General features: G+C 26.4%; 5 protein-coding genes across 5 annotated transcripts; 2 read left to right on the plus strand and 3 right to left on the minus strand.

The window, feature by feature from the left end:
* The first annotated feature begins 9,822 nt into the window (after window positions 1–9,822).
* Window positions 9,823–11,085, plus strand: P175DRAFT_0502577 (uncharacterized protein). The gene has a single exon (XM_040897418.1). The coding sequence runs from the start codon at window positions 10,000–10,002 to the stop codon at window positions 11,020–11,022; it is 1,023 nt and encodes a 340-aa protein (XP_040750446.1). The 5' UTR covers window positions 9,823–9,999; the 3' UTR covers window positions 11,023–11,085.
* A 111-nt stretch (window positions 11,086–11,196) lies between these two features.
* Window positions 11,197–11,832, minus strand: P175DRAFT_0461335 (LysM peptidoglycan-binding domain-containing protein). The gene is made up of 2 exons (XM_040894760.1): window positions 11,710–11,832; window positions 11,197–11,629 (listed from the first exon to the last, which is right to left on the minus strand). The coding sequence occupies exons 1-2, from the start codon at window positions 11,818–11,820 to the stop codon at window positions 11,207–11,209; spliced, it is 534 nt and encodes a 177-aa protein (XP_040750447.1). The 5' UTR covers window positions 11,821–11,832; the 3' UTR covers window positions 11,197–11,206.
* Window positions 11,833–11,835: 3 nt separating this feature from the next.
* On the minus strand, window positions 11,836–12,202 carry P175DRAFT_0440688 (uncharacterized protein; the record flags this gene model as incomplete). The annotated part of the gene is made up of 2 exons (XM_040894031.1): window positions 11,836–11,924; window positions 11,983–12,202. The coding sequence occupies 2 exons, from the start codon at window positions 12,200–12,202 to the stop codon at window positions 11,836–11,838; spliced, it is 309 nt and encodes a 102-aa protein (XP_040750448.1).
* Window positions 12,203–12,313: 111 nt separating this feature from the next.
* P175DRAFT_0441906 (uncharacterized protein) lies at window positions 12,314–12,517 on the plus strand (the record flags this gene model as incomplete). Its single annotated transcript, XM_040894092.1, has 1 exon — window positions 12,314–12,517. A coding segment is annotated over one exon (204 nt), but the record flags the coding sequence as incomplete, so codon positions are not given.
* Window positions 12,518–19,618: 7,101 nt separating this feature from the next.
* P175DRAFT_0502579 (uncharacterized protein) lies at window positions 19,619–20,088 on the minus strand. Its single transcript, XM_040897419.1, has one exon. The coding sequence runs from the start codon at window positions 20,002–20,004 to the stop codon at window positions 19,750–19,752; it is 255 nt and encodes an 84-aa protein (XP_040750450.1). The 5' UTR covers window positions 20,005–20,088; the 3' UTR covers window positions 19,619–19,749.
* Between the last annotated feature and the right edge of the window lie 4,439 nt (window positions 20,089–24,527).

A 24,527-nucleotide genomic window follows, 5' to 3' on the forward strand; every position in this document is an offset into this window, starting at 1 on the left:
AAATACTTTAATAATATTATTCTTTTTTTTTTCTTACTAAATTTTAAGATTTAATAGAGGTATTTTATAAGTATTAAAGAATCTTAAGAAAATAATTTAATTTTATTATATAAGAATAGAAATAGCAAGTACTAGTATTATAATATTAATAAATTTTTTAATTATTATAATTATCTTAAATCTTCTTATTATTATTCTTTAATTCTACTATACTACCCCTAACATGCTATATATTAAGTAGCTAAAATAAGTTATAATTAATAAATTATAATAACCTTTCTATCTAGTTCTTAATTTTAAGATAATAAATAAAAACCTAGATAATATAAATCTAGTAAGTATAAGTTATTATATCTACTATTTTACTAGATATTACTTAAATCTTATTAAGACTAATATATATAAATAAAATAATAAAAAAATATTTTTTATATAAGTAAGTATATTAAGTATATTATTATTTTAAATTTAAGTATATATAAGAATAAATTTTTATAAGGCTATTATTTATATATTATTAAGACTTAATATAATATAAGTAATATAGTATTTATATAATAGTAAATAAGTTATTAAAGATAACTAGAATAGCTAGAGTAGCTAGAGCTATAGTAGTAGTAAGAATAACAGGAGCTAGTATAATAATAGTAGTAGTAGTAGCTAGGGTTATAATAGCTAAAGAGATAGAAAGAGAGGTAGTAGAAGTTACTATAATACTAGGAGTAGTTATAATAATAAAAGATATAAGAGATATAATTCTACTAGATAATAAAGTAATAATAATAAGGACTATAAAAGATATACTAGTAATAATAGAAATTATAAATATTATAATTAATATAAATATAAAAGGATTTAGTATAAAAATTTATAAATAATTAATATAATAGATTTATATTACTAGAATAAAATTATTTATAAAGAAAAAAGTAATAATAGTAAGATAAGCTTTCTTTTATAGAGATATAGCTAGTATAATATTTAATAAAGAATATTTAAAAGAAGCTATAAAATTTATAAATAATTAATTATTATTATAATATTTAAATAATAATAATTTATTTAAAATAATATATTAATTTATTAAAAGAAACTTTTTAAAATATAGATTAAGTTAGAAAATATATATATAGAAGAGTATTCCTCTATAATATTTATATTATAATAATATCTTTATTTATTATTAATATATTTAATAAATTACTTACTTTTATTTATTATCTTATTTAAAGTAAAATATAATATTATTTATATTTTATTTAATAAAATATAATTAATAAAGATAATATTATATATATTATTATTATTTTTAATATTAAATAAAAAAGTAAGTTATATTATATTAACTAGGACTAGCTCTTTCTTAATAGGGTACTAATCTAGATTAGGTATAATATATATAGCGCGTGGATATATTATTAAGAGAAGGGGAAATAATTATTATAATAATTATATAATATATAACTATATACTAAACTATATATTAAGTAACTAAGAGTATTTAAAAGAATAGTAATAATTAATGTCATGGTGCGAAGCTGTAGTACCTATCTAGTTAGATTCTGCCTTGACTATCCACCCTTATTCCTATATTTAAGCCATATTATCCTTAATCCTATTATAGCTCTTTAAGCTATATCCTATTTATTACCTAATATCTATTATTCTACTATTTTATCTAGTTAGCTTCTAGTTAATAAATATCTAAATTTAATTCTACCCCCTGATATTATATAGCTTCTCTTTACTAGGAGTTAATTATTACTATTATGCCTGCCTTACTACTTATACTACCTAAAGATATAGAAACCCTCCTATATAATACTTCTAATAAATTAAAATAATATATTATTAAAATATACTAGTTTTTTATTACTATTATAAAAGAATTTTATAAATTATTTATTTTATATTTTATTATTACTAATTTTCTTAACTATATTTAATAAAAAAATAATATAATTAAGTACTAGAAGATATAAGTTAAAAAAATTTAATAAAAATTATTTAAAATACTTATTTAGAATAATATACTTTTTTAATTATTATTTTTTTTTAAAAAAGATACTAATATTATTATTCTTCTTATTATTATTATTATTTTTATTATATTTATTCTTACTATCTAAATTTCTAAATAACTTCCTAATCTTAATAAGTTTAATAATTAATAAAGTAATTTAAGATACTTTACTTTTTAAATCTACTAGAAAATAATTATAAATCTTAATTATTTTCTAACTCTAAATAATAAAATAACTTATATAATTAGTTATTTTAAAGAAATCTTATATATTTAAATCTTATTATATATTTAAGATAGAATTTATAAATTAAGTAATTATATTAAGATTTTAGAAATCTTAAAGAAAGTTTTTAAAAATTTAAATTTAAAAGTTAATATTTATATTAATTTATTTTATCTCTAATAAATTTATTATAAGTTTAATATTTTTTTTATTAAATTTTAATATCTTATATTAGAAAAGAATATAAATAAAGATATCTTACTTATAATTTTAAAATAGATTATTAGTTAAGAATTTTAAGAAATATTAATATACTTTAAAGCTTTATTATAATATTATAATTTTATTAATTATTTATAAAATCTAGAAAATTATTATTACTATTATATAAGTACTATCCTATCTCTATCTATAAAGAATTTCTAGCCTCCTTAACCTATCTTAAAGCTAACTCTTACTATTTAAATTCCTATAATTCCTATTAATCCTATTATTACTATTACTCTTACTAAAGACCTAATAAATCTATCTATTACTTATTATCTTGATTATTAAATCTAATACTTGTATTATTATTATAATAGTACTAACTACCTAGTAAGTAGCTACTTATACCCTAACTAAAGACTAACTAGTTATATCTCTATATTTACTATTAAACTAGACCTATACCCCCTATTAACTAGAATTCTACCTGCTAAATATTCTATATCCCCTAAATTAGAAAATAGAGTATCCCTAACCTAAGCTATAATTAGGTATACCTCTAGTACTCCTTCTACCTATTAAAGACTATAATAGCTAGAATAATAATAGAAGAGAAAAATTATTAATCTAAATTAATAATCTTATTTATTAATCTAGAAACCTTTAATAAGACTTTACTAATCTTTATTATAATTAACTTTAGAGCTAAGAATAAATATTTTATAAATTATAATTAGATTATAAATAACTAATTAAAGATATTATTATTAAGAAATCTTATTTTATTAAGGAGATTTAATAATACTCTAGTAAAATCTAGTTATATTATTTATTTTATTTATTTAATTTAAAGAATTTATAATTATATTAAAAAAAATATTATTTTTCTTATAATCTAATTTATATATTTTTTTATTATCTTTAGCTTATCTTAATTAAAGACTTATAATCTTTAGATTAGATTTATTAATTATACTATTTTATTTAAAAATTCTTATTATAAGAAATACTATAATATATTTCTAAAGTTTATAAAAATTTTAATATTATATAATATATTATTAAAAACTTTTTCTTAATATTTTAACTCCTATCCTAAATCTCTAAAGAATTAAGATATTACTAGAGTCTTAATTACTACCTATACTATATATACCTACTATAGATACTAGATATTTATTATTATTATTACTAATATTAAAGCTATTCTAAATCCTATTACTATTATTAAATCTAAGTTATAAGAGTAACTATCTCTTAAATTTACTAAATTTTATAATATATTCTTACTAAAGAAGGCTAAATATCTACTATTCTATTAATTTAATAATTATAAGATTAAATTATTACTTAAAAAAACTCTATTTTTTAAAAGTCTATATAGTATGTCCTAAGATAAATTAAAAATTTTAAAGGAATAAATTAAAAAAAATTTAAAAAAAGATTTTATTTACTTTAATTTCTTTCTTACTATATTCTTTATTTTATTTATAAAAAAACTTAAAAAAGGCCTATAATTTTATATAGATTATTAAGTCTTAAATATAATTATTATAAAAGATTATTATTTATTATTATTAATAAAAGAAATACTAAATAATCTAAAAAAAATAAGATATTTTTTAAAAATTAATATTATTTTTACTTTTAATAATCTATAGATTAAGAAAAAATAAGAATATCTTACTATTTTTTAAACTTAATTAGGCTTATTTAAATTCTTAATAATATTATTTAAGCTTACTAAAGCTTTAATATTATTTTAGAGATTTATTAATAAAATTTTATATAATTATTTAAATATTTTTTATATTATATATTTAAATAATATTCTAATTTATAGCTAAATCTATACTAAATATACTTATTATATCTAATAAGTATTAGAATACTTATAAGTAATAAAACTTTATACTAAATTTAGTAAATATAAATTCTTTATATATAAGATAAAGTTTTTAGAATTAATTATAGATAAAGATAATTTCTAAATAAACTCTAATAAAGTAAAAATAATTATTAAGTAAGAAATACTAATCTATTTAATTAATATTTAAGCCTTTATTAGCTTTAGGAATTTTTACTACTAATTTATTTATAATTTTTTAAAAATTATTAGATTATTAATTAACTTAATTAAGAAAAATATTAACTTTAACTAGATACTTGCCTACTAAAAAATATTTAAATAATTAAAAGCTACTTTTATAAATATCTTAATATTAAAATCTTTTAACTAGTTAAAAAATATAATTCTAGAAATTAATACCTTTAATTATATATTTATTAAAATATTATTATAATATAATAATAAAAATATATTATATTTTATTATATTTTTTTTTAAGAAATATTTTATAATAAAATATAATTATAAGATTTATAATAAAGAATTATTAGTTATTATTTATTACTTTAAAAAATAATATTCTAAATTAGAAAGAATTTTATTATTTATAAAGATTATTATAGATTACTAGAATCTAGAGTATTTTATATTAATTAAGCTATTAAATTATTAATAAGCCTACTAGTCTAAATTTTTATTAAGATTTAATTTCTAAATATATTATTATTCTAGGAAGTTAGATATTAAGCTTAATATATTAATTAGAAAATTAAAGAATTTATTTAAGAAGAAGAATAAATAATTTCTTTACTAGAGCTAGATTATTCTAAAATCTAAAAACTTACTACCTAAGACTACTACTAGTCTAAGATTAAATATTAATAACTAATATTAAGTATACTTTACTAAATAACTTACTACTAATAAATTAATCTCCCTGCTACTAATATTATAATTACTATTTAATAAAACTTATTTATAAGATAAAAGGCTCTAGTTTATTTTAAATATTTTAAAGAATAATTTACTAAAATATCCTAATATTATACTAGCTAACTATAGATATACTAATCTATATTTAAGATATTAAGACTAACTTTATATATCTAACTATAATAAGATAAAAATTAAAATACTAAGACTCTATTATAAAAATCCTATTATTAGATATTCTAGAAAAATTAAGATATATAAATTAATATTATATAAATATTTCTAGTCTAGAATTTATAAATATATTAATTAATAAGTCTAGAATTATTATTTCTATTATTAAATTATTTCTTTCTAAGAAATAAAGTAAGAAGTATTAAGATTTTTATTAATTTTTAAATATACTTAATAAAATATAAATATAAATTTTATTATATATTTATTATTAAGTAATAGTTATAATATTATTCTAGTTATAATTAATTATTTAATAAAGATAAAGTACTTCCTTTCCTATATTAGAATAATTAATATTAAAAGAATAATTAATCTATACTTTAAGTATATTTAGAAATTTTATAATATTCCTAAAATAATTATATTAAATTATAGAGTTTAATTTATTATTATTTTTTAAAAATATCTAATATCTTACTTAAAGATTTATAACTTACTATTTATTATTTATTACTCTAAAATTAATAGCTAAATTAAATATATTAATATTATTTTAGAATAATACTTATAAGTATATATATTATATTTATAAGATAATTAATTTAAATAATTATTAATAATTAAGTTTACTATTAATTTTATTTACTTTAAGTTTATAAAAGTATTATTATTTATAATTAATTATAAATTTTATTTAATATTAGAATTTAAATTAAGTTACTTTATTATTTATCTTACTAAAAAAATACTAAGAAGTTTATTAATATTATATATAAGATTTATAAATTTATTTATATTAAGATTTTATTTACTTAAATTTATTATAAAATATAAGTTAATTATTAAAAATAATTTATATATTATTATATTATAAAGTAAGAAATCTAATTAAATATCTATAATATTTAAATACTCTATCTATAAAAAAAATTAAATTAAAAAAATTTTAAATTATATTATATTAAGAAAATTATTAGCTTATATATTTATAAATTTAAATTATTTAAAAATATAAAAATCTATTTTATATTTAATATATTTTTATTCTATCTTACTATTAATAACTCTTTATCTAATTAATATCTTAATTTACTATTACTTATTAAAGTAAAAAAATTAAAAAAATAAAAAATTAAAAAAATTCTTAATTCTTAATAAATTTATTAAAATTATAATAAATCTAAATTATAATATATTATTAAGTAAATTAAATATAATAAATTAATTAAAGAATTTATTAAATATCTAGAAAATATTTATTAACTAGTAAATAATTATTATCTTTATTATCCTAAGAAACCCTAGCTAATTCCTCTCTAGTTTTAATAGAGCTTAACCTTAAAGAAGGGGGTACTATTATAGTGCAAAGCTATAGTACCTATCTAGTTAGATTCTACCTTAACTATCTATCCTTATTCCTATATTTAAGCTATATTATCCTTAATTCTATTATAGCTCTTTAAGCTACATCCTGTCTATTACCTGATACTTACTATTCTGCTATTCTGTCTGGTTAGCTCCTAGTCAATGAATATCTGAATCTGACTCTGCCCCCTGACAATTAACTTATCTATACTATACTAGTAACTTAACTAGGTAATATAAATAATAATATAATAACTTCCTAAAATACTAAGAGGCAAGTACTTTATTTTATTACTTCTAATACCTTCTTATTATCCTTATACTATGTATAGCTTTGCTTCCTTTACTAACACTATCTATACCCAAGCGCCTCGCCAGCGAGACACTTACAGTTAGAGGACCTGCCTAAAGAGGGGAATAAATAACTCCTTTACTAGAGCTAGACTATTCTAAAATCTAAAAACTTATTACCTAAGACTACTACTAATTTAAGACTAAATATTAATAACTAATACTAAATATACTTTATTAAATAACCTACTACTAATAAACTAATCTCCCTACTACTAATATTATAATTACTATTTAATAAAGCTTATTTATAAGATAAGAAGTTCTAGTCTATTCTAAATATCCTAAAGAATAATCTATTAAGATACCCTAATATTATACTAGCTAACTATAAATATACTAATTTATACTTAAGATATTAAGACTAACTTTATATATTTAATTATAATAAGATAAAAATTAAAATATTAAGACTTTATTATAAAAATCCTATTACTAGATATTCTAGAAAAATTAAGATATATAAACTAATATTATATAAATATTTCTAGTCTAGGATTTATAAGTATATTAATTAATAAGTCTAAAATTATTATTTTTATTATTAAATTACTCCTTCCTAAAAAGTAAAGTAAGAAATATTAAGATTTCTATTAATTTTTAAATATATCTAGTAAGATATAAATATAAACTTTATTATATACTTACTATTAAATAATAATTATAATACTATTTTAATTATAATTAATTATCTAATAAAGATAAAATACTTCCTCTCTTATACTAGAATAATTAATACTAAAGGAATAGCTAATTTATATCTTAAATATATTTAAAAACTCTATAATATCCTTAAAATAATTATATTAGATTATAGAATCTAGTTTATTACTATTTTTTAAAAATACTTAATATCTTACTTAAAAATTTATAATTTATTATTTATTACTTATTATTTTAAGACTAATAATTAAATTAAATATATTAATATTATTTTAGAATAATATTTATAAGTATATATATTATATTTATAAAATAATTAATTTAAATAATTATTAATAATTAAATTTATTATTAACTTTATTTATTTTAAGTTTATAAAAGTATTATTATTTATAGCTAATTATAGATTTTATCTAATATTAAGATTTAAATTAAATTATTTTACTATCTACTTTATTAAAAAAGATATTAAGAAGTTTACTAATATTATATATAAAATTTATAAATTTATTTATATTAAAATCTTATTTATTTAAGCTTATTATAAAATATAAGTTAATTACTAAAAATAACTTATATATTACTATATTATAAGATAAGAAATCTAGCTAGATACCTATAATATTTAAATACTTTATTTATAAAAGAAATTAGATTAAAAGAACTTTAAATTATATTATATTAAAAAAATTATTAACTTATATATTTATAAATTTAAATTATTTAAAAATATAAAAATTTATTTTATATTTAATATATTTTTACTTTATTTTATTATTAATAATCTTCTATTTAACTAATATCTTAATTTATTATTATTTATTAAAGTAGAAAAATTAAAAGAATAAAAAATTAAAAAAATTCTTAATTTCTAATAAATTTATTAAAATTATAATAAATCTAAGCTATAATATATTATTAAATAAATTAAATATAATAAATTAATTAAAGAATCTATTAAATATCTAGAGAATATTTATTAATTAATAAATAATTATTATTTTTATTATTTTAAGAAGCCCTAGCTAATTCCTCTCTAGTCTTAATAAAGTTTAATCCTAAGAAGGGGAGTATTATTATAGTATAAAGTTATAATACTTATTTAATTAAATTCTACCTTAACTATCTACTCTTATTCCTATATTTAAGCTATATTATTCCTAATCCTATTATAGCTCTTTAAGCTATATCCTATCTATTACCTGATACCTACTATTCTGCTATTCTATCTGGTTAGCTCCTAGTCAATGAATATCTAAATCCAACTCTGCACCCTGACAGGGGGGTACTATTATAGTATAAAGCTATAATATCTATCTAGTTAAATTCTGCCTTAATTATCTACTCTTATTCCTATATTTAAGCTATATTATTCCTAATCCTATTATAGCTCTTTGAGCTATGTCCTGTTTAATACCTGATACCTACTATTCTGCTGTTCTGTCTAGTTAGCTCCTAGTCAATGAATATCTGAATCCAACTCTGTACCCTGACATGATGCCTGCTAATACCTCCTTTAATATCTACTTTAATGCCTATTTTAATTCTAACTTCCATACTTACATTAATACAGTAGCTATCATACTATAATTAAGACTATACTATTAGTTTGCCATATGCCCCAACAAGCCGCCGAGTGTAGCGAGGATTTAAGGCTAGTTATACTATATCATTAGTAAGTAAAGGAAGGTTAAAACCCTATATTAAGGCCTTAGACAAGCACACAACCCCCCAGAAAATACACACGTCAATTCATTCGATCACCTGCTTCCATTGAGCTACCCCTGGGATCATTATATATCCGACAACTGTAGGGGTATAGCTGACTGACACGAACTTTTAGACCCACTGCTGCAACCTGCCTATTGTCTCCCACCTAAAAGGGGGGAACAAGCAAGCTCCACTACAACCAACTATAACTCATATGTACTTTCCTACATATAACTATTTAATTCATTCTTCCTCTTGTTTCTTCTATTAATTTAAATAATAAATATGTCCTTTCCGATCAATAATGGGGGATCCAACCCTCTTGACATCAACACAAACAGAATCCCTCTAACCCTTGACCAGTCAACACGCACCCTTTACAACCGTGCCATAACCAACCCCTCCTCACTAACAGATCAAGAACGGCGACTCATCACCCGCCGCCCCCCACCAGAGGAAGAAGACACCCTCTGTCGAAATGCCTGCGGGCTAAGCATGGCCGAGCTCATTGCTAAGGCTATTGATTTGAATGGCGGCCTGACGCATAAAGAAACCCACCTCCTATCAGCAGGTGTGGTCCCGGGTCAACCAGGCCGGCTCCTGAGCGAGGTGGTGCGACTCAGTCAGGAAGATCGCGACTTGACGGCTCGAGCTATGGCCGCGGCGACAACAGAAGACGTCAGGGCTGCCAGAGATATCGCATGGAGGATTGTGTCGCGATGGACGGCAGCGGAGCTGGCGGCGGCCGAGACGCTGAGTGATGACGATGCACGAAATATCAAGTATGGGATGCGGGTGCCGTGGCAGGAGTGGGGTTTGGCTTCATCAAGTTCAAGCTCAACCATGGACATCTCCTCAAGTGCAATGGGAGCTGGAACAGTAGACATGGGTTGCTTTGGTCTCGTGGTGTTCTACAATTTAGAAGATGCTCGTGTTCCAGATTTCAAAAAACAGATTGAAATGGCGGTTCACCATGGATTACACTATTTAGCGCACCGGGTTAAGGAGGAGACGTTTGACCAGTTCACCCTGTACTGGGTGGCTGTCCCGGGTGATAACTTGAATCCGAGTGCACTGCAGAATAGATTTAGCACCATGCTCCGGAGCCACGAAGTCCCGCTTGGCCTTCGACCGGATGCGTTTCTCTATGTGGATGAGGAGGCGTTATACTCGCGCGAGACAGCCAGGCCATATATCTGGTTAGCTGAACCTAAGTCTGAGACTGAGACTGAGACTGAGCCTAAGTCCAAGCCTGAACATGATGATAATACTGGGACTGGGACTGGGGTTGGACCTGAGGTTGAGGCTAAGGCTGGACAACCACTCAAGGTCGACATTAAGCATATCACCCCCGCGTTATTTGCGCGTTTGGTACAGCGCGATCTCGAGGGCGACGCGAAACGGAAGCCCTATCGGTATACCTCAGAGCTGATTATGTTGCATGCAGCTGCGGGACACTCGAGGGATGCACAGTGGGAAAGAGATTGGATCTGGCCGCCCCCTGCTCGATACATGTAATTATAACTATAGTAGATAGAGCTATCTTATTATCATAACTATGGTTATAGCATTTCATTCAAGATAAAAGAAAAAGAGTTTGTTTTGTTAACTAGCTCTATACTATTTACCTAGCTACTAAGTATCTAACTATTGCTATTTCAATATAGATCTATGCATGGACATGTATGTATCTATATAATGCTTACAACCCCACACAGATGTAGTAATCCGGCCACAACCCACTACAATCCCCATTGAGCGCCGGATTCCAGATATACAACTTGCCCAGGGCGATCCCATTATCTGCCGTGATGTCGTAGCAGTCGTCGCCGCTTTGGACAGAGTGGAAGGATGTACAGCCACTTACCATTCCTGATTGAGTTGGAATGGGCGTTGCAACCTCTCCTCTAGTTGGAGTCGTTGTTGTAGTGGTAGTGGTGGTTGTGTTACCGATCAGCCCGACACAAATATAATAGTTTGGGTATAACCCCGTACAGTCCCCGTTTAGTGCCGGATTCCAGATATATAATTTAACGATCGCGATACCGTATGACGCAGCAATATCGTAGCAGCTGTTGTTAGTTTTGACAAGATAGAAGGCACCGCAGCTGGTAGTCATTCCGTCCTAATTAGATTATATTAAGTTAGTTCTTGAAGGTGAATGATTTGCAACTAAAAAGAATAACAACTAGGGGATTTATATACCTGAATAGGGAGCGGAGTTAGCTGACCACTTAGAACCATGCTCGCGGCCTGTTCGCTAGCTGTTGTCCTGGATGCTGTTGTCGTCGTAGTGGGTGTAGCAGTGGGGACCATCGACTGGACACAGTACTAATATCCTAGTTTCAGTTGGCAGGTGTTGGGATCATTCTCGTTATAGGAGAGAGATAGATTCCATGAGACAAAGTCTGTCACGTCCGCTGTAACAAGGAAAGATGTTAGATAACCGGCTATAGAGATTTGTTTGACTATTCTCACTGTCATAAATGCTTGCCACGATATAGCACGAGTTGATTATCAAGGTATTCCGCACCGGCGCAATGTACTCCGTATAAGTTGAACAGTTGGACCAGGTCCTCGGAGCCAGCGGTAAAGGAGTCGGCTGGCGGGTATTAGTCGTGTAGGTTAGGAACGTCCAGGCAGAGTTAGTGGTTGTTACTGCGGTTGCTATGCAGCTAGATAGAAGAGGAATCAACATTACGCAGGGGTTGCTATATCCTCTGAAATTAGAATTGGGTTAGTGACCAAGAATAGAGTCAATCAAACAGGGGTATAGTAGGTAACACTGGAATTTAGCCAGTTTGTGGTTGTCTCTCAAGACCGGCATGAGATATACATCACATTTACAAAATTTGATGACAAGTATTTGGCATATCGCAGGGGAAATATCTTAGATCACTCAATTCCATCCTTCCTAAGAATGAAGGAATTCGGGCCGTGGAATACATTTAACAGGAAACATATCACTGATGTAAGTGCAATTTCATCTGCAATTACAATGCGTACATGGTAAGGGCTCAGTACATAATGGTTCGCTGTGAATAAATACATACATGGAGGTGGCGGCAGGTATACTCTATACATATAGTGTCAAAGCGAGGGGCCTAAGTATGAATAGCATCGCTGCCTCCTCGCATCCCATCGTCGTCTGCTCCAGCTTCAGCCCTTCTGTTCATCTCTCTTATCCCCAGAGCTTTAATTAGAATTTTGACGAGGGAATATGTCTTTGTCACTATTGAAAGTGAGGGAATGTGTAATTCAGGGGATAGGAGAAGGCCGCCCATTAACCAATTGCAGCCAAGCTGGATTGAGATACCTGTAATCCTTATTATACAGCATCAAACATTCCGTATTAGGTAGCAACAAGTACATACCTAGGTATTCACAACCCGGCGAATCATGCTTGAATGTACAGCTCGCCAGGTCGCCAGGTCGCCAGGTGGCTACCAAATTTGACAAGTTGGGACCAGGTAGGACTGGTAATGACCAAATTCTATTACTATATATAATAATACTAGTAGTAAGTCAGTAATATATTCTATAAAGCTGCAGGATTTAAAATCACCTATCTAATAGTACTAGTTATAACCAGTCATGCTTAATTTAAGTAGTAAAATACTACCTAGCAAGATAAGATTTAATATAGTATATTTTTTATAGTATAATATAGTATATTATTTCTAGTTAAGACTAGTTAAGACTAGTACTTACTTAAGTAAAATATATATCTAGATTAGATTATTATAATTATTTTTAAAAAAGAACTAATCTTATTAATAATTACTAGTAATAACTAGAATTTCTAATTTTATTAATATTTACTAATAATTACTAGAATCTTTAGTTACTACTATCTAGATAATAAGATATAGATTACTAGAAAAGATTAGTATATATTTATTTTTATTAATTATAATTAGAGGTTCTAGTAATTACTAGTAACTATTAATAAAATTAGAAATTCTAGTTATTACTAGTAATATCTAGTAATTATTAGAATCTCTAGTTACTACTATCTAGATAAAAGATATAGATTATTAGAAAAGATTAGTATATATTTATTTTTATTAATTATAATTAGAAGTTCTAGTACTACTAGTTATTACTAGTAAAATTAGAAATTCTAGTTATTACTAGTAATTGTCACGGCGACCACGTGACATGCAACCACATGCCGAACCACATGCCGAACCACATACCCAGTAACTAAGGGTAATTAGGAGAATAGTAATATTTAAGTTGCCTGTACCATGCTAGTAACTTAACTAAATAATATAAATAATAATATAATAACCCCTAAAGTACTAAGAGGCAAGTATTTTATTTTATTACTTTTAATATTTTTCTACTATTCTTATATTTTATATAGCTTTACTTTCTTTATTAATACTATCTATACTTAAGTATCTTACTAGTAAAATATTTATAATTTAAAGTACTTCCTTAATTAAGTAAAGTAATATAATAAGTATAAGAAGGATTATCTACTTTTTCTTTTAAAAAGTAATAAATTTAAATTCTATAAAATCTATAATTATAGTACTAAAAATTATTATTAAGGAAGATTTAATAGTACTAGTAATTCTTTAGTATTAATTTATTAAGTTAATAAAAGATAATAAGCTATAGTATATAACCTAATATATAGCACAAGTTATATAAATAGATAGGAAGAAGATATTTAAACTTAAGTTCTTTAAAGTATAAAATCTAAAAGAACTTAATATCTTCTTAAAAAATTTTTAAAATTACTTTAGATTATAGGGAAAACTTTATAAGAGTAATATAGTTAAAGTTTATTATATTATAAGTTATTTAAAAAATAATATAAAATAAATATAATACTTTAAATATAAAGTAAATCTTAAAGAACTTATTTATATAAAATTTATTAAATTTTTATAAAATTTTCTAGAATTAGAAAGAGATTATAAATAAATAATAGCTTACTAGCTCTTATATATAAGATAAGAATTATAATAAAGTATATAAATCTTAATAATCTAGATAGAGAAATTTATTCTAATAATTAAAGCTAATTTTAAAGGATTCCTCTACTAGCTAGCTATTTAAATAGCCTAATTTAAATTATATAAGGAAATCTAGCAAGATATAATAATATTATAAAGTCTAGCTAAAGTTACTAAACTAGAGACAAGGTATAAGAAACTTTAGAAATAAGAAAAATAGAAAAAGCTAAATAAAATATAATTAAATTAATTCCTAGAGTCTTATATATTAAAGGATAATTTAAAAAAAAGAAAAAAAAATAATAATAAAATAATAAACTCCTTGTCAGGGGGCAGAGTCGGATTCAGATATTCATTGACTAGGAGCTAACCAGACAGAACAGCAGAACAGTAGGTGTCAGGTAATAGACAGGACGTAGCTCGAAGAGCTACAACAGGATTAAGGACAACATGGCTTAAATATAGGAATAAGGGCGGACAGTCAAGGCAGAATCTAACTAGATAGGTACTACAGCTTCGCACCATGACAGTACCCCCCTCCTTAGGGTCGAGCTCCGTTGAGACTAGGGAGGAATCGGCCGGGGTTTCTCAGGATAACAGAGGTGGTAATTATTCACCAGTTGGCGGGCATTCTCCAGATACTCAGCAGGCTCTTCAGTTAGCTCATCATATCCAATCCACTTGACAGTGTATCGCAGCTTAGGTTCGCCACGGCCTCGACAAACCTATCAGGAATCAAGGACTTCCTTGACTTCCCATTCTTCTAATCCTTCTACTTTAACGGGCGGTGGCGGATCAGGGTATTGACCAGGCAGAGGATCATCAGCAGCAGGGCAGAGCAGAGACATGTTAAACACAGGATAGATTCTCATACTTTCAGGCAGTTCAAGTTCATAAGCATGCAGGCTAACAATCTTCTTAACACAGTACAGCCTGAAGTTCTTCCAGTCTAACTTCTTCTGCGGGCGGAGTATTCAGATATTACAGGCGTCTAGCCAGACTTCTTGCCCCACGGCATAGCAACGTGCGGGTTATCTTCAGCAGTTGGCTTGTACTTCGTAACAGGCTTGAGTGGACAGGATCTTAGTATGGATAAACTTGTAAATCTTATATATAGTATTGGCGAACTTCTCAGCATCTTTCTCAGCAAGGTGGACAGCAGGGCGGCTTGGTTCGAACCCTAATGTTGGGTGGAATCTGTAGTTAGCCATGAATGGTGATACTCCCATAGACTTGGAGTAGATAGAGTTGGCAGCAAACTTAGCTATTGGTAGCCATTCAGACCAATTATCTTGCAGGTACGATGTGTATGCTCGCAAGTATTGTCCTAAGATGGTATTGGCACGTTCAGTTTGGCCGTTGGTCTCAGGGTGATAAGTAGTGGACAGCAGGTTACAGATCTTTAGGCGGGATGTCAGGCATTTCTAGAAGGCAGCGACAAACTGGACTCTACAATCCAACATGATTGTTTTGGGGATACCATGGAGCTTCCAGATATGCTTAAGGAATAGGTTAGCTACCCCTTTAGCATTAATCATCCTGGCGCAGGGGAGGAAGTGCTTCATCTTTATTAGACAGTCAACTACAACCAGGATAGCATTATAGCTATTGCTTAGTGGTAAGTGCGTGATAAAGTCCATGCTTATATCTTGCCAGGCATGTTCAGGAATTGGCAGAGGCTTTAGTACTCCTTGCTTTGCTTCTCGGGAAGGGGTGATTTGGCGGTAGAGGTGACAGTTCTGGATCTATCAGTCAACATACTCATAGATCCCGGGCCAGAAGTATTTGTGTGATATCAGTTTGTATGTCTTAGTCCTTCTGGGATGTCCAGTGGCAGGATTTTCATGACAGAGTCTTAGTATTTTGGCTTTTGTCTTATCATAGTTAGGCATGTAAAGTTGGTCTTGGTATCTCAGGTATGGACCAACGCGTCCATAGTCAGCCAGTGTGATATTAGGGTGTCTTGGTAGACCATCCTTCAGGGTGTTCAGAATAGACTGGAGCTTCTTGTCTTGTGGATAAGCTCTATTAAATAGTGGTTGCAGTGTTGGCGGCAGGGAGATTAGTTTATCAGTGGCAGGTTGTTTAGTGAAGTGTACTTGGTGTTGGCTGTTAGCATTTAGTCTTAGATTAGCAGTAGTCTTAGGCAGCAGGTTTTTGGATTTCAGGACAGTCTAGCTCTGGTGAAGGAGTCATTCATCCCCCTCTTTAGGCAGGTCCTCTGACCTCCTGGTCAGTGCATCAGGCTTAGTACCTAACTTCCCGGGGCGGTAATATATTTGGAAGTTAAATCTTGATAGAAATTTGGACTAGCGGGCTTGTTAATAGTTTAGTAGCTTAGTCAACATAAAATACTCCAGGTTCTGGTGGTCTGTAATAACCTTCACGGGCGATGGAGTCCCTTCCAGTTCAGGGCGCTATTCTTTAAAGCAGCAAATAATGGCTAACAGTTCTTTATCATAAATCTTGTAATTATATTCCATCATAGAATGTTTCTTAGAGAAAAATGCAACAGGGTGTAATATGCCTTTATTATTATGTTATGATAGTACTCCAGCAGATATATAATCAGAGGCATTAGTTTCTAGAATTATATTTTTTGACTAGTCAAAAGGTTTCAGTATTGGGGCATTTATAAAAGCAGCTTTTAGTTGTTTAAATGCTTCTTGGCAGGCAGGTGTCCAGTTAAAGTTAACATCCTTCTTAGTCAGGTTAACTAATGGTCCAATGATTTTTGAAAAGTCATGGATAAATTGGTGGTAAAAGTTCCCAAAGCTAATAAAGGCTTGAACATCAGTCAGATAGGTTGGTGTTTCCCACTTGGTGATTGTTTTTACTTTGTCAGGGTCTATTTGGAAGCCATCTCCACCCATAATTAGTCCTAGGAACTTCGTCTCGCGCATGAAGAATTCGCATTTGCTAAATTTGGCATAAAGTCCTACTGCTCGTAGGTGTTCTAATACTTGTTGGACATGATAGGTATGTTTGGTATGGGTTTGGCTGTAAATCAGAATATCATCTAGATATGTAGTATAGAAGATATCTAGATAATCGTGCAGGGTTTTGTTAATAAATCTCTGGAATGATGCCGGGGCTCCAGTAAGCCCGAATAGCATTACTAAGGATTTAAACAGGCCTAACTGAGTTTAGAAGGCAGTGAGGTATTCTTGTCCTTTCTTAATCTGCAGATTATTAAAAGCAGAGATAATATTAATTTTTGAGAAATACCTTATCCCTTTCAGGTTATTTAGTGTCTCTTTTGTTAGTGGTAGCGGGTAATGATCTTTCACAGTGATTGTGTTCAGGGCTTGGTAGTTCACGCAGAATCACAGGCCTCCTCCAGGTTTCTTTACAAACAGGATAGGGGATGCAGCAGGGGAGGAACTAGGGTGAATAAAACCTTTCCTCAGGTTCTTTTTAATCTATTCCTTTAGAACTTTTAGTTTGTCTCGGGATATGCTATACAGGCTCCCAAAAGGTGGGGTTTTTCCAGGTAGCAGTTTGATCTCATAATTATTAGGTTGGTGGGGTGGCAGGCGCTCGGCCTCCTTTGGTGAGAACATATCATAGAACTTAGTAAACTCAGGGGGTAGTTGCTCTCGCAGCTCAGATTCAGTGACAGTAACAGGGTTCAGAGCGGCTTTAATATCAGCAACAGTGGCAGCAAACATCCAGTATCCACGGCGGGCATACGCGGCACAGGCAGCAACCAAGACTCTAGCAATATCTTGGTTCTTCAGAGGTTCAGGGCGGGGGTCAAGGCATCAGGGAGAAGCTTTCAGCAGTATATCATGTAACACTGAAATCTTCATAGGCTTTAGAGGCGTATTGTAGTGTTTCCTACAATAGGGGCTTTCAAACAGAACAGTATGATTGGCAAATCTAATCTAGGGGTTATGGGTCTTTAACCAAGGCAAGCCAAGGATAACAGGAAAGTGTGCAAGTTGGGTTACAAGGAAAGTAGTGTTCTTTTTGGCATGGTTATGGATTCTTTGGATTAAACAAACAAAATGAGTGATATTGCCAGACTCTGCTGGAGTACCATCAAATCCCCTTAGCAGGATGGGGTTCTTTAATAGTAGCATCTCTAGTTAGTTGTCCATGGCCCAATCGCGGTCTATGAAACATTTACCCTCGGCTCTAGAGTTAATCATAGTGAAGGTCAGCAGAGTCTTATCAGGGGTCTCCAGGTTAACAGGCAGGATTATTAGTTTAGATCAGCAACTTTCCTCCTCTACCGTTATTCTAGCTATCGCAGCCTTTGACAGGTAGAGGGAGCACCAGGGGTGTCCCTGATTGCGGCTTAGGTCAGGGACACTCTATTTTCTGATTCGGGGGACGCGGGGCGTTCGGCAGGCAGGGTTCTGGTTAATAGGGGGTACGGGTCCAGTTTGGCAGTAGATATAGAGGTACGGCTGGTTGGTCTTCGGTCAGGGTGCGGGCAGCTGCCTACTAGGTGGTCAGCGCCGCCGCAGCGGTAACACAGGCGTTGGGTTCGACGATCAAGGCGACGGGTGATAGACAGGTCCATCGGGTCTTCAGCGGGAGCAGCAGCAACAACGGGATTAACAGGGACCACAGGAATTTAGGCAGCGGGAGTTGGCTTTAAGATAGGTTAGGGAGGCTGGGAATTCTTTGTAGACAGGGGCAGGGCAGTACTCGTGTAATGGTAGTAGCAGTTTTCTAGATTTTGCAGGTGATTGGTAAAGTCATGGTATTGTGATGGGGCCTCAGAGTATATTAACATCTCTTGAAGTTCTTGGCTAATAGCCTGTTCCAGAATTGTAGGCAAGATATCTTCATTCATGTTCCCTTCTAATGCAAGGTATTGGAATTCAGCAAAAAAGATACTAAACTCGCGATGGGTTTGTTGGAGGCAGAACAGGTTGGCACGAGCATTAGCTTCTAGATTCAGGTCTCTAAAAGCTTTCTCCAGGATTTCCAAAATCTTAGTATAATTACTTAGTTCACAGATTCTGTCTCGGATATATGGCAAGATTTGGGCGTATGGGGTTCCTTCAAGGCGACTGGTCATGTAAGCTATTCTGCTATTTAGGGTTGGGAAATGGTTAAGGTTCATGGTCATCTTCTGGCGGATTTGAGAAGTGAAGCGTCTTAGGTTACTTTGTTGGCTATTAAACTTATTGGGGTCGGGAAGTCGTTTAGAGGTTTGAGTAGTAGGAATAGATGTGGTAAGAGCAGTAGCAGTAGTAGGGGGGGCAGTAACATTGGCATCTCTTTTGGAAGGAGATGGTGATTGAGAAGGCATGCTATTCTAAGTGAGTGCTTTAAATAGCTCCTGTTGGGTTTCTTTGGCTTGTATCTTCTGGTACTTAATCACACCATCTTTCTGTTGAATACAGTTGAGAAGGTTAGTAATAGTAGAGCATAGGGTAGATAATTCATGGAGTTCTTCCACAGCAGCAGTAGAGAACTGGTACATCTTGGTGATGTACTGTCTTAATTTATTGGGGGCATTATGCAGGAGGGTTTCCATGCTTTCGGGCAGCACGGGCAGCGAGGCAGGCATGATAGTAGCAATTAACTCCTAGTAGAGAGGAGCTACGTAATGTCAGGGGGCAGAGTCAGATTTAGATATTTATTGACTAGGAGCTAACCAGACAGAACAGCAGAACAGTAGGTGTCAGGTAATAGACAGGATGTAGCTCGAAGAGCTACAACAGGATCAAGGACAACGTGGCTTAAATACAGGAATAAGGGCGGACAGTCAAGGCAGAATCTAACTAGATAGGTACTACGGCTTCGCACCGTGACACTCCTAACTAACTAAATTTTAGTAGAAAGAATTAAAGAAAGAGTAGTAGAATTATTAGAATTAATAAAAAAAAGACTAATATTACTAGTATAATTAAACTAGTTATATTATAAGGAAATACCCCTAGTATAAAGAAAGTATTAAGGAGATAAGAAAATTAGAAAATTAGGATTAATAATAATTAAATATTCTAGAATCTCTAGTACTTTAATAAGATAAAAAGATATTAATAAGACTTTTTCTAGCTATTATAGTTATTTTAGTAAGTAAGAAATAAATTATAATAAAGATACTTATAAATATTAGAGTAAATAAGGATTTTATTTTTTATTATTTTTTAACTAAAGAAGGAATAAATTTTAATAAAATAAAAATAAAGTAATTTATATATTTTACTAATAATTTAATAGTACTATATTATATAAGATTCTAGATAAAGAGCTAAATTATAAATAGTCTTAATAAAATTAAAAAATTTAATATAGAATATTATATAATAAATTTAGAAAAAAAAAAATATTAATTAATTTTAAAATATAATTAATTAAGTCTAGTTAATCTTAATATCTTCTTAGTAATAAATATCTAGTACTATTAAAAAAAAAAGTTAAAGATTAAAATTAAATTACTTAAATAATTTAAAAATATAATAAGGTAAGGACTTACTATACTAGTCTTAAGCTAATTATATAATAATAGTAGTATAATAAGGGCTCTCCCTAAATATTATAAAGAATAAAAATTAATATTTTTAAAAAAAAAGATAGAAGTACTTTTCTTTAAAAAAGCTAGTTATAATATATTATTAATTACTAGTATAATATTATTAATAGGCTAGCTATATAATATATTAAGAATAGAGTTAGTAATCTTAAGGGAATATATTAATTAAATATTAAAAAAAGAATAGATCTAGCCCTTAATAAGTATAGTAGGCATGCTAGTACTTTTTATATAAAAGACTAATAAATTATTATAATTTTATATAGATTATAAAGGCCTGAATATAATTATTATTAAGAATTAATATTCTTTCCTATAAATTAATAAATTAATAGACTAATTAGTTAGAGCTAAATAATTTATTAAATTAGATTTATAAGATATTTATTATTAGATTTATATTTATTAAAATAATAAGTAAAAAATAATATTTTATATAAGATATAAATATTATAAATATTTAATTATATTTTTTAAATTATATAATACCCTAGCTATTTTTTAAGTATATATTAATAAAATAATAAAAAAGATTTTAGATAAATTTTATATAATATATTTAGATAATATTTTAATTTACTTATAAATAAAGAAAGAATATAAGTATTATATTAATAAAGTATTATTATATTTCTAGAAGTATAATCTTTATATAAAATTATTAAAATATAGTTTTTACTAGAAGGAAGTATATTTTCTTAACTTTATTATAAGAATTAAAGAAATTTAAATAAATCTTAAGTAAGTATATATTATAAATAACTAGCTAGAATTATATTTATTCTATAATATTTAAGTATTCCTAGGATTTATAGAATATTTTTAAAAATTTATTTACTAGTACTCTAAAATTACTACCCTATTAAATAATATATTAAAGAGAATAATAAAGGGGAAAAAAAGTAATCTCTTTAAAATAATAGAGAATAATTAAAGTATCTTTAAGGTACTAAAGTAGGTATTTTCTAGATTTCTAGTATTATAGTATTTTAACCTAGAATAAGAGATATTTCTAGTAATTAATATATTAGGTTTTATAATTATAAGAATCTTAATATAATATAATAATATCTAATTTATAAAGATATAGTATATTACTTAGTAATTTATAGCCTTTTATTTAAGGAAGTTAATTAAGGTAAAGAGGAAGTATAAAATCTATAATTAAGAATTACTAATTATAATAAAATACTTTAAAATATAATATTATTATTTTAAAGATAATTTATATATAATATATATATAAATAAATTATATAAATCTAAAATATTTTTATATTATTAAGATTTTAAATTAATATTAAGCTAGATAAGTTAAGCTCCTAATAATATATAATTTCTAGATTAAATATTAGCTTAGTAGTCTTAATCTAGCTAATATATTTTTAAGGTAAAAGAATTATAAACCTATCTAATAAAATATAGTTAAGGAACTCTTACTTATATTTTAGGTAAAGTTAGGAAATTTATAGAATAATTAAGGTAAAAATAAGATAATAGCTTTTTAAAAGATCTTAATTATATAGTTAAAAGATCTAGAACTTTTAATTTAAAAAATATTAATATAAAGGATAGCTAGTAATAAGTAAGCCTATAAGATACTATTAATTACTTTATAAAATTTACTTTAGAAAATATAATATAGGGATATCTATATAAGTTATATTTAAAGTAATACTAGTAAGAAATATCTAGTATACTAGAGGTATACTTAAATAGTAGAGAAATTACTTAAATAAGAAGTAATAAAGTAGCTTAAGAATAATATTAAATAAAGATAAATTTATAAGAATAAATAATATATTAATAGTAAGGGGCTAGTATAATATAATAAGATTATTTATATTTCTTTTAATTAAATAATATATTAAGAATTATTAAGAATATACTATAATAATTTATATATAAACTACTTTAATTAAGAAAAGATATTAAATTTTATTAAATAAAAATTCTATTAGGATATCCTATAATATAATATTAAAAAATATATAAAAAGTTATTTAATTTATTAAAAAATAAAGATATTTAAATAACTTTTATTAGGCTAGCTTATAAAGCTTCTAGTACTAGAATATCTTTAGTAGGACCTAACTCTAGACTTTATTATAGGCTTACTACTATTAATATAAAAAGGGCACGTGTATAATACTATCTTAGTAATTATAGATTAATATATTAAGAGAGCTAAATACTTTTTAATAATAAAAAATATTAATACTAAGGAGCTAGTTAATATATTTATAGAAAAGATTATATTTAAAATAAGAGTATTAAGAAGTCTAGTAAGTAATTATAGCTTATTCTTTACTAGTAAATATTAGATCTAGTTATATTAAGGACTTTAAATTAAAGAATAATTAAGTATTATATTCTATTTATAAATAAATAGCTAAATAAAATATTAGAATTAGATATTAAAGACTTATTTAAGGATCTATATTAATTACTAATAAATTAATTAAATAAACTAGCTAAGTATAATAGAATTTATATATAATAATATAAAAAATATATTATTAGGAATATTTCTTTATAAGATATAATATAATTACTAGCTAGTATTACTTAAGCTTACTAATATTAAGAACTTTAGTATAGTTATAGTAATAAGAAAATAATTTAATTAATTATAAGTAAAATATTATTAGCTAGAAAAGAATTTATACTATACTATTAAATAATAAGTAAGGAGCTATAATAAGAGGTATTACCTAATTAAATATTATATAGGCTAATAAATATTATTATTAATAAAAAATATTTATATATAAAGGCCTAGTAAGAAGCTAGATATTAAATATAAAGAATTATTTAAAATAGTTAAGATAATAAGTTAATAAGTATATTATCTATAATTATCTAAATTATATAAAAAAATCTATCTAGTCTTTTATATATTACTTCTTAAGAAATAAAATATAAGAAATAGTAATTTACTAGTATTATTCTAGCTAGTTATTATTAATAATAAGGAAGAATAAAAAGTAGAATAAATTATTATATAATAAAAATTATATAGTAAAGATTAATACTTAATTAAATAAAAAAAATAATTAATATATAAGAATACTTAGTAATTAATAAAAAATTTAAAAAATATATAAAATATTCTAAATAAATTTTATTATATAAATAAAATATAAGTAAGATACTAATAAAATATTATAAAATAATAAAATATAATAATAATAAATTAATAAGATTAAAAAATTAAAAAAAATTATAAAAATATATTAATAATATTATTTTTTTTTTTTTCTATTAAATTTTAAGATTTAATAAGAGTATATTATAGGTATTAAAAAATTTTAAGAAAATAACTTAATTTTATTATATAAAAATAAAAATAATAAAGTATTTATATTATAATATTAGTAAATTTTTAATTATTATAACTATCTTAAATCTTTTTATTATTATTTTTTAATTTTATTATACTACCCCTAATATACTATATATTAAGTAAGTAAAATATATTATAATTAATAAATTAAAATAATTTTTTTATCTAGTTCTTAATCTTAAGATAATAGATAAAAATCTTAATAATAT

The sequence above is a fragment of the Aspergillus ochraceoroseus genome (assembly GCF_002846915.1).
Source record: "Aspergillus ochraceoroseus IBT 24754 chromosome Unknown P175scaffold_6, whole genome shotgun sequence".
Lineage (NCBI taxonomy): Eukaryota > Fungi > Ascomycota > Eurotiomycetes > Eurotiales > Aspergillaceae > Aspergillus > Aspergillus ochraceoroseus.